Source organism: Archocentrus centrarchus, chromosome 4 (genome assembly GCF_007364275.1).
Source record: "Archocentrus centrarchus isolate MPI-CPG fArcCen1 chromosome 4, fArcCen1, whole genome shotgun sequence".
Classification (NCBI taxonomy): domain Eukaryota; kingdom Metazoa; phylum Chordata; class Actinopteri; order Cichliformes; family Cichlidae; genus Archocentrus; species Archocentrus centrarchus.
The window spans coordinates 29,352,690-29,365,861 of NC_044349.1; the positions used below are offsets into that span (position 1 = coordinate 29,352,690).

At 40.6% G+C, this 13,172-nt stretch overlaps 1 protein-coding gene across 2 annotated transcripts in view; it reads right to left on the minus strand.

Moving 5' to 3' along the window:
• Positions 1-13,172, minus strand: part of sh3rf1 (SH3 domain containing ring finger 1) — a 50,511-nt gene that overhangs the window by 15,716 nt on the left and 21,623 nt on the right. For both annotated transcript variants that reach the window (XM_030728020.1, XM_030728019.1), the window contains exons 3-4: positions 3,578-3,853; positions 2,979-3,074 (exon numbers count right to left, since the gene is read on the minus strand). In XM_030728020.1, the coding sequence (XP_030583880.1) occupies positions 2,979-3,074; positions 3,578-3,853 (372 nt within the window). The remainder of the gene's footprint in view (positions 1-2,978; positions 3,075-3,577; positions 3,854-13,172) is intronic.

Consider the following 13,172-nt stretch of genomic DNA (forward strand, 5'->3'; position numbering starts at 1 on the left):
TGTATTAAATGATCATGAAAGCTGTTGCTCTCTATAATTAATCTGATTGGAAAACCTCTAAATCTATTCAGTGGAGACAGTGAGGGAAAAAAAGTTATAATGCGTTTAAGATGAACATATCGCAGAATCCCTACTAAAGTGTTTCAGTCACATTTTCAGTCCTCTGGCTCACATGTCTAACAGAACATTTTTACACAGTTCAATTTTACTCGAATTATTCACCCAAAAACACAAGCAGAAGTGTATTCCCAGCACTTTATACCACTACAGTGAATCTGTATCGCCTCCTAGAGCTTCTAAAACATAAGTAGCCTCCAACATCAAGACTATCACTGAATGTCACCTGTACAGGTAAAAATGGACCTGCTGCTGTGATAAGGGGCTGCACATCAAGCTTATTGCAATTACCAAAAAAAGAATTACTTAAAATTCTTTATCAACTTCCTAAAAACACATTTTTTACAGATTTGTAGTCCATTGTTTTTATAAAATGCCAAACCAATAGCTCTAGTTCTCAGTTAAGACCTCAGTCACTCAGGCCTAGAGACCCTGGCAAGCTCCAGTCACTAGGGAAAAATGTGTATTCCCAGACTGGTTGGCAAGTGGTTGTTCAAGGCTGCCTCCTGTTGCTAGTTATGCCTCAGCACTGCAGGTAGCACATTTCAAAGGGTGCAGCATCTACTTTGAAGCTGAACTCTCTTCGGTTCTATTTGTGTTGCACTTGTTCAAGTTGTACTACCGCTCGACGAGTAGTCAGCAAGTGTTTGCAGACAAATCGGCATATTCCATGCAAACTATGAGCAACCACGGCAATCTGCTAATGACCAAATAAATTACAAGGTCATTGAAGGTCCTCTAGGCTGGTATGACTGGGGCCTAACAGAAATGCAGCTGAAAAATATCAACTAAACTTTAGCTTTAATCTCTGTAAGTATTAAAGGACTAAAACCAAAATATATACATCTAAACCTAAACACTTTCAAATATACAAAAATAAACTGAATAGAGCAAACAAACACTAAATTATAATAACTCTGCTCTCATGCCATATCTTCCATGTAGGGGGCTTCAGTCTGAAGGAGTTGATGGTTCAAAGCCGGCTATGCAACTGCAGGTTTTATAACCCTTTCAGGCACCATAATGTGTGACTGACAGTGAGGTATAAATCAAAAGAACCAACAGTAAAAAGAGTTCAGTTAATCACAGGGTGCCCTTACTTGCTGTCACACGTTACCCCAAGCAGCTCTGTCTACTTAGGACATAAAAGCTATGCATTATACTCAGATCCTGTGCAAGTTCAATCACTGACATGTCAGCACATTAAGACATATACACGCAGGATTAAGAGTAAAGCACCAGGTGAGAGCCCTTCATCTCATTAAATTATAAGGCCAACTTTATAGATTAATTTATATGCACAACTGAAGACGCAACAAAAGCCCCTGAGGCGATGAAAACACTATGACCTAGATATTCACTGGTTATGCAGAAGCAAAGAATGTTTTGGGTCGCTATAGATTGGATATGACTGTGCTATTGTTTATGAAACCAGAAAACGACTGCCTAGTATCAAGTGAGAGGACAACAAAATGTTCTATTCTGCTACAGCGGTTTCAGTCATACAGACACAAAATGATTTATAGCTTTGGAAAAACACTGCATTCTGCTTCTGCAACCCCCCCCCCCCCCCCCCCACTGTAGAAAAATACGAGTATAAAAGGGCAGAAAACATACAAGAGCAGCAAAAAAAAAAAAAAAAAAACTGTCACAGGCTTGAAAAAAAAATTGCTCTCCCACAGACTAAACTCAAAACTCTTCTTCAATGTGATTTAGAGACAAATTTTCATCAAATACATTTTTAAACACATTTTTTCTGCTTGTTTATAATATCCATAGCAAATGAATGCACACTGTCACTGACAAGTATTAAAATTGATTTTTTTCCCCCCTCTCATCTGTCTAGATTATTTTGGTGAGCGGTCCAGTTGTGGAGACATAGTGGCTGCAGAGGTGTCTGCTTTCACCATTAACGTTTGTATGCTGTCACATGCTCGAGTTTCTCTTCACAGGTACATGGATGGGTGTAGTTCGGTAAAACAAAAATGGTTCCTAAATGAAATCGCTCACAAGGTTTGAGGACTTTTTCCTCGGTGCACAGGTAATAATTTTTTTTTCTTCCTATGTTTTTTTCTATATATTTTTGGGTATTAGCTACACCTTGTTACTACCGGGTTGGACCCCTTTTGCCTTCAAAACTGCCTTAATTCACTGTATAGATTCAACAATACGGATTTTTATCCATATTGACATGATAGCATCACACAGTTGCTGCAGCTTTGTCGGCTGATGTGATGTGTCCATGATGTGAATCTCCCATTCCACCACATCCCAAAGCTGCTCTATTGGATTGTGATCTGGTGACTGTGGAGGCCATTTGAGTACAATGAACTCATCGTCATGTTCAAGAAACCAGTTTGAGATGACTTGAGCGTTGAGACATGGTGTATTATCCAGCTGGAAGCAGCCATCAGGAGATGGGTGCACTGTGATTGGCTGAACAGGTGTATCTAATAAAGTGGTCAGCGAATGCATGTTTAAGAGAAGGCAGGCATTTGTACAGCAACACACACCAAAACAATTAAGATGTATAAACAAAGCCAGAAGACAAACCCATAAATTTGAACTTCAAGTGAACAGTCTCTTCAAGTGAAAATTAAATGATCTTTTAAAGGGCAAAGATTTGCTTAATTCTGTCTAAATTATCCCTAAAGCTTGTACACGAGACTGCCGGTGAGGCTGTGACTGTCTAAATCTTCAAAGACACGTTTAGCGGTTCGATGAAACATATAAGCATTTCAAAAGGATGAGGAGCATCATACATATTCTGCAAGATGTATAAGGTGTTCAAAGGAACTTTGCTGATCTTAGTGAGACACCCAGCGATTGGTGACAGTGAAGAGTCTAGCTAGTTTTCTTACCTCAACATATGAGATGGGAAAAATTCCAATTTTATCTCCCAGCATTCCTTCTGCCCAGTTTTCATCTACTCTGCGGATCACAGTCAGGATATCGTCCTGAAATTCCAGACAGACAGGAAAACACTAATTAAGCATACTGCTAACTATAAGAGTTGCTCATCCTTGAGGAACAAACACTGAACAGAAATAATGTTTTTTGTTTTTGTTGTTTTTTTGACCGGTACATGCCCAAGAGTAAAAACACAGGTGTCACTGTGTTTGGAAAACTACTTAATAAGCTTGTTTCAGTTTTTCTCACGCGGCACGTAAACTGATGACAGAATACAAAAACATCAGACCATGATCCAACAGCTGGACCGACATAACTGCTTAATTACTGTAGTTAAAACATTCCTAATTACAGCTGTTCATCAAGAAGTCTGGCTCAAAATCTAAACTGTTTCTCTGGGCGTCAACAGCCCTGACATTCCAGCACACACACAAAACCTGAGTAAATGAATGCTTAGAAGAAAGCATGTCACTGTAATAAGAGGTATTTTTGTTTTACTACACTGACCATGTGGCAGAAGTGTGGATTTTGCAGTGCTGCTGCGCCTCACCTTCGAGAAGGGCAGACAGTCCTTGTCTGCCTCTTTGTCTTTGAGCTCAAAGTCATAGAGAGCTTTGCACTGAGGTGGTGGCTGCTGCAGCGGCTTAATAACTTGGACAAAGTTGGTGGGGAAAAAGCCGTGGATTCCACCCATCTCACCATGGTACCAGTTCTCATCCACTTGTCGGCGCAGGATGATAATGTCACCCTTGCTAAACTTGAGGTCTCCTGGTTCCTTGCCATCATAGTTGTAGAGTGCCTTGGCGCATGGAAGCTGGGGTATACCCTAGAAACAGAGAGGGAGGGAAAGATGGGGAGAAGGTTGAGAAACAAGCACTTATTCTTGCAAAGTAGCCAAATGAATAAGAAGCAGTAAAACTGTGCAGCTAGATTTGGTACATACTTATATTAGACAAAACTGAACACAGAAGAACAGGGTTTTTACATGCAAAAGTCACAACAAACAGCTGTGACTTTTCTGTGGACTTTGAACTCCTTTAAATAAAATATTTAAAATTATTATAATGCTGCAGCAGCTATTTTTAAAATGTCTTGCTGTAAAAACTGACAGGAGCCATTTAAATGAAAAGCCTGTCCGGTTCTGCCAAAGTCTGACCTGAAATCAGACGAGTTGTTTAGTCTCTTTCCCTCAGTGCTGGAGCCAGTGGGACTACTACTTATCTTTAGGACTACTTATCTGTTTCAGTGGATGTTGTTATCTATACAATATTGTGAAATTACATATCATCTGAAAAAAAAAATTCTTGTTACATAATTTTGGCATTTTTTCACAAAACAACAGTCAAAAACAGAAAGAAAGAAAAAAAAAAAAAAGAGTGGCATTTTAGTTGGAAATGGGGCAAAACCCACAGTAGGACCCCCTGAGCAAGATGGCAGTGGCAGATACAGCACTGACAAGCCTGCATGCAGTATGTGAATATATTTATGGCTATAACATCAGCTGCTAGGTGATAATTTTGAGACTAAATTTCAACAAACGTGTTCTCCTCAAGGACTGTTAACTTTCATGCAACCAAAGCCTGCTCTAACAGAACTAAAAATATATTCATATGTAGAATCAATGTAGAATACATTCATCAAGATTACTTCTGAATTAACAATTAGCAACAAGTGCTTTTCACAGCTATAGTGTGACCGTGGCTGGTTGTGAGGAGCCAGTGTCGTCAAGACGGCCCAGGGCCCTTCTCCTTTATCTTGGAGAGGAACTTTTTTTTTTTTAATCTCAGCCTGCTAGCCTCGAGTCCTGAAAGGCTCATTCAGGCAATGACAATCCAAGTAAAGAGGGACAGCAAGTAAGGGGGAGAAACAGGATAGAGAAGCATCAATGTTCTCTATTCAGGATGGGTGTCCATGAGGAAGGCTCCAGTCCAGACAACCCCCCACTATTTATCATGCTGCTCTCTTTGGAGTGATCAGAATCACAAACGCTATGCAACAGACTGTGAAACGCTGATAGCACAGGATATACAAAGAGTAGAGACTGCAATGAAGACTCAAGTAGATACAGGCTGAGTGAGAGAATAAGGGGTTAAACCAGAATTTGGAGCACGCTCTGCAGTCTTGTTAAAGGCTAATGAACTGTTTAAAGCCTCAGTGGAGAATAAAAGTACAGAATGAGCCCTGATGGTGAGCCAGGGTGACATTACCCTGCTGCAGAGAATCACACAGCCTGAAGCACAGAGCCAATCAGTCTCTGGCTCAGCTGCTCTAGCCTGTAAGAGAGAGAGAGAGAGAGAGAGCGCGAAAGGGGAGGAGCAGTGCTGCAGCCCCCTGCACACTCCACTGGAAGTGGGCCTCCTTTCAGGGGAAAACAGGGCTTTTGAGCCCACCCAAGCCTGGCAGGGAGTTTCGTGAAAATGCAAATGAAAGTCGAAACTCTGCCATTTTTGTTTTAAATGACAGAACAGGTTCAAGCCATACAAAACATGGTAAATATGAAATGCCTGTCCCCCTCAAACTGGGGCAATTGTAACCACTTGTTTGTACACGGAGGTCAAGACAGTGTCCAAAGTCAACATTGTTATGCAATCATTTCTGTACATGGTAAAATAAAGTGCTGCATGTACAAAATATTGTACTAGAACAAGGTGTCCTTTTTATTTGTTGGCTCATTGAAAGATGTGTGAAGTCAAGATTTTCCAAATAATTCCATCAGTATGTGATCACTGCTGTTGATTTATTCATCAGCAAAAGAACGCAAAAATAACCCAGCCGAATTACATTAAACTTGGTGGAGATGTGGAACAACTTTTGTTCAGGATCTGGACTCCATTTTCTTTTAAAATGACCTTGGCACTAGATTCTTGCTCACGGTGTTTTAGAAGCAGCTCTCAGTTCTGATGGCTAAAGACAGATTTAAACAAGATGCTGAGAAGGCAAAGAAGGCAGGGAAGGCAAACACAGGAATGACATACAGCTAACTTTCAAAATAAAAGACCGCATGAGAGTAAACGCACCACTTCTGAAATGATCCCAGCGTGACTTTAAGCCGTGCAAAGGACAAAATAAAATCACAACACACCAGGGATAATCTTGGAGTTACAACTGATAGGGCGACAGGATCCCACAATCTGATCATCAAAATTTGATTTTAATCTCCCTATCCTGCCCTGTCACAGGGAAGCTCTTATTCTGATTTTAAGCTCCATATTTTTATTTTTGGAATCTACTAGTGTAGTGCTGCATGCTTCATTTAGTGCTGAATAATCCTCATTTATTTAATAATAGGCCTTGGTGCAACCCTCATCTGTCTCAAACAAGCCATTGAAAGCCTGACAAGGAATGTATACAAGGAATACTTGTATACACACTGACCTCATTATCAGTCAGTGTATGTGCATTATCAAGATTTTTTCATGTTTAATATGAACATCCACCATATTAACTGTGTGTGTGTGTGTGTGTGTGTGTGTGTGTGTGTGTGTGTGTGTGTGTGTGTGTGTGTGTGTGTGTCTGACTGCAGAGGCCTTTAGATGCAGGAGTGTACATAAGGCTGCCTAAAAACTGGGGGTGGGGTTAATATCCGGTATGAATCCTTGGGGACAGTGCTGTTGTTTCTGCAGTAGACTTTCATAAAGAAACACCATCAATCCTGACCAAACATCACCCAGGAGAACATAAGAAGCTTCTAACAGGAACATATGGAGGAGAGCTAAAGAGCTTCTACCACATAAATGCTATAAAAAAAATGAGTCTCACACACACACACACACACACACACACACACACACACACACACACACACACACACACACACACACACACACACACACACACACACACACACACACATATTACAAGTGCACACAAATTGCTCTCATCTTTATTGCTTTTAACCCCTCCCTGGGGGCAAAATGAGAACTGTACATCTCTGGATGAATGTCTGCTGTGGAAAAAGCTCTGTCCTGATTTTAAGCCACAAGAACAGACATCTACAGAAGACTGGGTTTTTTTCCTCTTTGGTCAAATCAAGTCTCTTTCCTCACTGCATCTCTTCAATTGTTCAACATCTGCAGTGAAAGTTTATGGAAGTGATTAGACAGCAGCAGCAGCCACTGTTGGGTGGCTGTATCAGACTGTCACTACTGAGAATACGCAGAAAACGTCTAATGACTTTTAGCCTCTTTAAACATTTATAATCCACGATTACCAACAGCAGCAAAATCCCTCTTCAGACCCCCAAAAAGCAAAAGAGAGTTTACAGGCCACAAGATGCTTATGGCACATTAATTTTTCAACACCAAAGAGTGTTACTTGGAGACACTTTAACACCATCCAGCTGCCAAAGTGATTTGGTGAAAGAAATATTTTGGTTTGCAGATACTGTTATAAATAATTACAATTACGGTTTAAGCACTGAGAAAGCACAAGTTACACAAGGCAGCTGTTTTCATAATCCTATTTGACCACTTTAGGTTGTTAATAGCTGTAGCTGTTATTGCTTTCCCAATGCAAACCTGCTAGTTATTGTTAATTTGTTTTTAACCTCAACATGAATTCCTGATGAACAAAGTGCCACTGCAGATTTACAATAAATTGATCAGGGCTTCAGGGTGGAATAATTTGGAAATCTCTTCCAGGCCTTTTGTGAAACCTCAAGCAGAGTGTTTGAAACTAGATATGACTGAAAAAACTGAGGATACTACATGCTTATAGGTTAGCAACCTGTCAACCCTACAATAAAGCATACCTTGCTTTATCATCCTTTTTGACTCTAGTGTGATCAACAGTCAACTGTTAGTAGTATTATAACAAAAGTGAAAGCAATTGCAAATGACAGTAACTGGTAGGCCAGGAAAAAAAATCACAGAGCAGGAGAGTGGAGAGTGGATGCTGAGGAGCAGAGTGCGCAGAGGTCGCCAATTTTCTGCAGTCAATCTCTACAGACTGGAGTGATGAATCACGCTTCTCCGTCTGGCAATCCAATGGACGAGTCTTGGTTTGGTGGCTGCCAGGAGAACAGTACTTGTCTGACTGCAATGTGTCAAGTATAAAGGTTGGTGGTGGTGGTGGTGGTGGTGGTGGGGGGGGGGGGGGGGGGGGTTATGGTGTGGGGTTGCTTTTCAGGAGTTGGGCTCGGCCTAAAGGAACTCTTAATGCTTCAGCATACAAAGACATTTTGGACAATTTCATGTTCCCAATTTTGTTTTGGAGATGGCCTCTTCCTGTTCCAACATGACTGCGCACCAGCGCACAAAGCAAGGTCCTAAAGACATGGATGAGCAAGTTTGGTGTGGAAGAAATTGACTGGCCTGCACAGAGTCCTGACCTCAACCTGACAGAATACCTTTGGGATGAATTAGAGGGGAGATATAGTGTATTTCCTACACACATTTACAGTGATCTGCTGAGTTCAGTGTTAGCACCAGTCTACTATTGCAGTGCCCCCTCTGCTGTTTTATGAACTCTTACTTGCATACATTAGACTGGTTTCAAAAATCTGAGCTTGAAGGCATCCAAAAATGGGCTGCTGGCTAAATAAACTGATGTGCAAACTGCTCAGGGAAAAAATAAAGTCAAAAGACTAGTGCAAAAGGCTGTCTCAGAATAAATAAAGTTAACAACTGTAATCCTCAGCATCCTCAGACAGGTAACGATAACATTACTAAGGTGAAGCAACAAAATTCAGCCTAACTGGCTCAGAATATATCTGTGACTTGAACTTGAAATAAGCTGCTTGATTTGTAAACTACATGGTGCTGAGGTGAGAGAGGATATGGAAAGGAGCAATGAAGAAGAGAGAAAAGAGAGCCATCAAAACAAAGATGCTAATGCAGCTCAATGAGATTACCATTAAGCAGGGAAAGGGATATAAGAAATTAGAGCAATGTTGCAGTTAGAGGCAAATGCCAAAGCACAATCAGAGCTAAAAGTAGGACCTGCAGTGAAGATCACAAGCAGCATCTTGTGAGCTTATGGGAAGCATTTATGGGGCAAATTCTCCCCAGTTTTCAAATATGAATTTTAAGGTCTGATGTATATACACTAACAAGTGTGTGTGTGTGGGGGGGGGGGTGGGGGTGCAGTGAAGGTTGTGAAAACCTGCCTGTGTTTGTGAGTGTGGGAGAGAGGTACAGACAGATAAAAGAGTAAGAGAGACAGCCAAGCCCAAATGTGCAGAGCATCAGCTGGTGTGAGCAATAACTCCTGTATTGCAGATAATGCAATTAGACCTGTGCGCTAAAGGGGATTTAGCTGTTATAGTGTTCCCTTCCACAACACTGGATTATAACTGAATTACCCAAGTTTTACTCTACAGCACAGCAACATGTCAACAACCAGTGAGTAGACAGGCATAAAATGCATGCAGTGTTATGGAGGAGAGACTAGGTCATATGGGGATAACAGTAGTAACAGCTTGCCTTTACATGTGTCATGTTTGCAGGAGATATTTTAAAGGGAAAATATAGCAGACCATTCTGTGAGACCGCTACGCACAGTTTCAACGCACTGCTAACCTGTTATGATGAAAAGGTTCATGCAATCAACCACCTCTCCAAAATAAAAATAAACTCTGAACTGCAGGGTTTTTCCTGGCTCAGAACTGGCCTTTGGAGGGTGACTATCCACAGCTGCAAGAATAATTGTCCACGTACACCAAAGGCAGTGAGTTCAGTGTTTCCCACAGAATCAGACTGTATCTGCGGAGGTAGCGGGGGCACAGGGCACTCATGCATGAGCACTTGAGAAAGGTTTTACATTGGTGCTTTTGTAAAGCAGTTAACAAATACACTGACAATAAATAATAGAGAAATGAATAACTCCTTCTGTGGAAAGACTCAGATTCTACCATTTTAATCTGCAGCCGGCAAAGGCAGTCTTTGTTCTGCTCTTCAGCCTTGATAAGTGGCATATGAATGAACCAGTTCTCCACCTGCTGCAGGTTCTGATTAAATTGGCCCACCAGCTTACATACAGGGGAGAGAAGGGACTATTGATGCCAGCTGCAGCACATGACAGAGCTGGAGATCATCTGACTGCAGAGAGGCAGATGACAAGGACCACCACAACAAGGACCTGGCCAGCCAGGTGGTAGTATTTAAAACAAGAGATGGGAACTTAGCAAGACTTTCAAAATAAAAGTGAGGGGTTTGTCCACTAGTCAAATGATCACATTGTCTCTTGGAGAGATGAAAAAAAAACAAAATAATCAACACATTTGGGTGGCATTCCCAGGTAAGGTCTAACACTGGAGTCTGTTAACTTATTGACAAAAAAATTGTTGCATTCTGCAGTGATTTCTGAACATTTCACAAACAATACCATCAATTTTGCTTCATTAAATGCAACCAAAATTAACAAAAACACAAGCTACACCCATTTATCTAGCTCATATGTGCAATACATGCAATGTTGCTGTCATTTATAAACTAAACATTCAAAAAGAATTTGTACACATAAAAAAACAAACTTTAAAAATAAAGGAAAAAAGTGTGAATCAGACAAATATAAATTGTTATGGCACTATTTATTTTCAGTTGTTCAGCTAGTAGCATCCGCCTAGAGTCACTAATTACAGAACGCTACATCATTCACCACTTGCTCGCTCTATAGTCGTACCAGCAGTGATGTGACTGAAGTTTAAACTTGTGAAAGCTTCACCTAGGCCTCTGCTAGACCGCTGTTCTGACTGTGACACACACGGTGTGTGATATTGCTGGTGGATAGCGGTGTATAATTCCTCCTGCATTGTGTACAGATCAGAAGACAGGGAGCTGTTGCTGGTAGTGCTGGTAGACATTTTATACCATATTCGAGAATTTCTAACTTTTTAACATTTGATTATACAATCAAATTCAGAATATTCACACAAAGCTTCATTATAAAATCATTATTTTATGGCAACACTGGAAGGAGGCTGGAGATTTTCCCTTTAGTTTTCTTCTTTTAAAAACTTTTTGGGGGTGCCGTGAATGTCTTTATGCAGGAAAAAAAAAACCCTATACCACATAACTGCTTCTGCTGTACACACTCTGTCTGCACAGCTGCAACATCAGGAATATAAGTAAGTTTTGTGCTGTCAGCAGTCCAAGGGTTGTATGTAACCACAGCAGACAGAAACCTTTACCCCCTATGTGTAAGTGCCAGACATTACTCCACTCCCATATGGGCACCTCTAGATTCTCAGCAGGAGGTGAAGAATGAGCAAAGGAGTACTACTGCCAAAACAGTGTGTGTGTGTGTGTGTGTGTGTGTGTGTGTGTGTGTGTGTGTGTGTGTGTGTGTGTGTGTGTGTGTGTGTGTGGTGGAGGAATCCTCCTGGTTTGCCCAACAAATATTTCCAGGCCAAGACGAGTCAGGCGTTCTACAAGTGGAGCACAGGCTCCATCTGCCAAGCTGACCAGGTGGTCAGAGGACATTTGTTGCTCATTACCAAGTTGCTGTTCAGTGAAGATCTTGCCACCAACGCTGCAGCAAAAGCACTGACACATAATGGGAGTGAAAAATTCTCAGGCCATCTTGTTTCCATTAGTTTAAATTGATTCCTAAAGGTCTTTTTAATGACCATTGTAGAGTAGGCTTTTATCAACTCTTCACTCCTCTGTCTGAAAACCTTCGAATTTCTTGGCATGAAATACAGAAACAGACAAAGAGGGGCAGTGATGTCAAACTTATGAAAGCCAGGAGCCAGAGATGTTAAAGAGCCAAATGTGAAACAAAACCTGCCAAACACATGAGTGAGTAATGTAATGAACTTTTGGTCCTTTTAATTTTACTGCACATTTTCTTTCAGTGTTTCCATTTGCTTTGTTCTTTTAAAGGTCTCTTCCAAATATTAAATACATATTGGTGGTATCAATGTGTCTGTTTTCCTGCTAAGAAAGATCTTGTATTTAGAGATCTTGTGAAATTGCCAAGATCAGCTGACTGCTATCAAATTTAACTTACACTGCATCAGACTAAATTAATAGCACACAGGTTGCATTTCACAGTCCAATCTAGAAAAAATAACTGAACTCTAGAATTTAGTAACTTGTAGAACTTCCCTGAGCAACTACAACCTCCATCTGATGTTTCCCATAGCTTCTTATGAGACATGGATAACAGTGAGGAAGAATTTTGTCTATTCCTCTGGCACAGTTGCTTCATTTCAGCATTTCTGGTATCCTGATGAACAGCTCTCTTCAGGTCATGTTTGAACGACTTGGCCGTTCAAAAACATTAATTTCTTCTTTTTCAATTTTTTCTAATGAATGCACGTCTTGCTATGCACTCCCTCATCCACCCAACCACTCCTAATCTTCAGATCATTGACTGCTGCCTTGACAATATCCTGTCAAATGTGTTGATACAAATCTGATTTAATTGTTCCCTCAGTAACAGCAAGAGATTCGTGAACTGAGGTAACAAAGCTCCAAATCTTGACGCTCCCTCCACCATGCATCACAGCTGGAATAAGGACTTGTCTCATATATTAAAGGACATGGTCAAAGAAACACTGATAAGCAACCAAGTGGTCTTTTGCAAACATGAAATGTACCCCAATGTTTTATCTTTGGAGAAATATGGTCTCCTCATGGTGTCCTTCCATTAAAATCTTTCTTATACTGGACACACGTTGTAGAGGTTGCTGCAGGTTTCTTGCTGTTATCCATGGATTCTTTTCCACTTCTTACAGGATGGTGCATTTTGTTGTTGGTGCGATCTTTGCAGGACGCCCACTACTAGTGAGTGTAACAACAGCCCTGAAGTTCTTCCATCTGTAGTCAATTTGTCTCATTATGTATGGATGAATTGATGTGTAGCCATGTTCAGTTTTCTGCATATCTATAATATTCAGTTTAAGCTCCTTTGAAAGTTGTAACTTAAGCATGCTTCACACCAACCACTTTCTTGAATTTCTTTGTCAGGGACATCACTACAAACCCATTTCCTCACCATCAGAACCACTGATGCACTGATTCCAATGTTCTTGACCACAGACGAGCCTGACTTGCCAATTAAAATTTTCCTTTGAAAAACAATAACTATTTTTATTCAGAACAATAAAACACTGACAATTTAACAATGAATTTGAGTTCGAGTTTATTCCCCCTTATCAGACTATTTAAAAAAAAGAAAAGAAAAAAGAAAGAAAAGAAAAG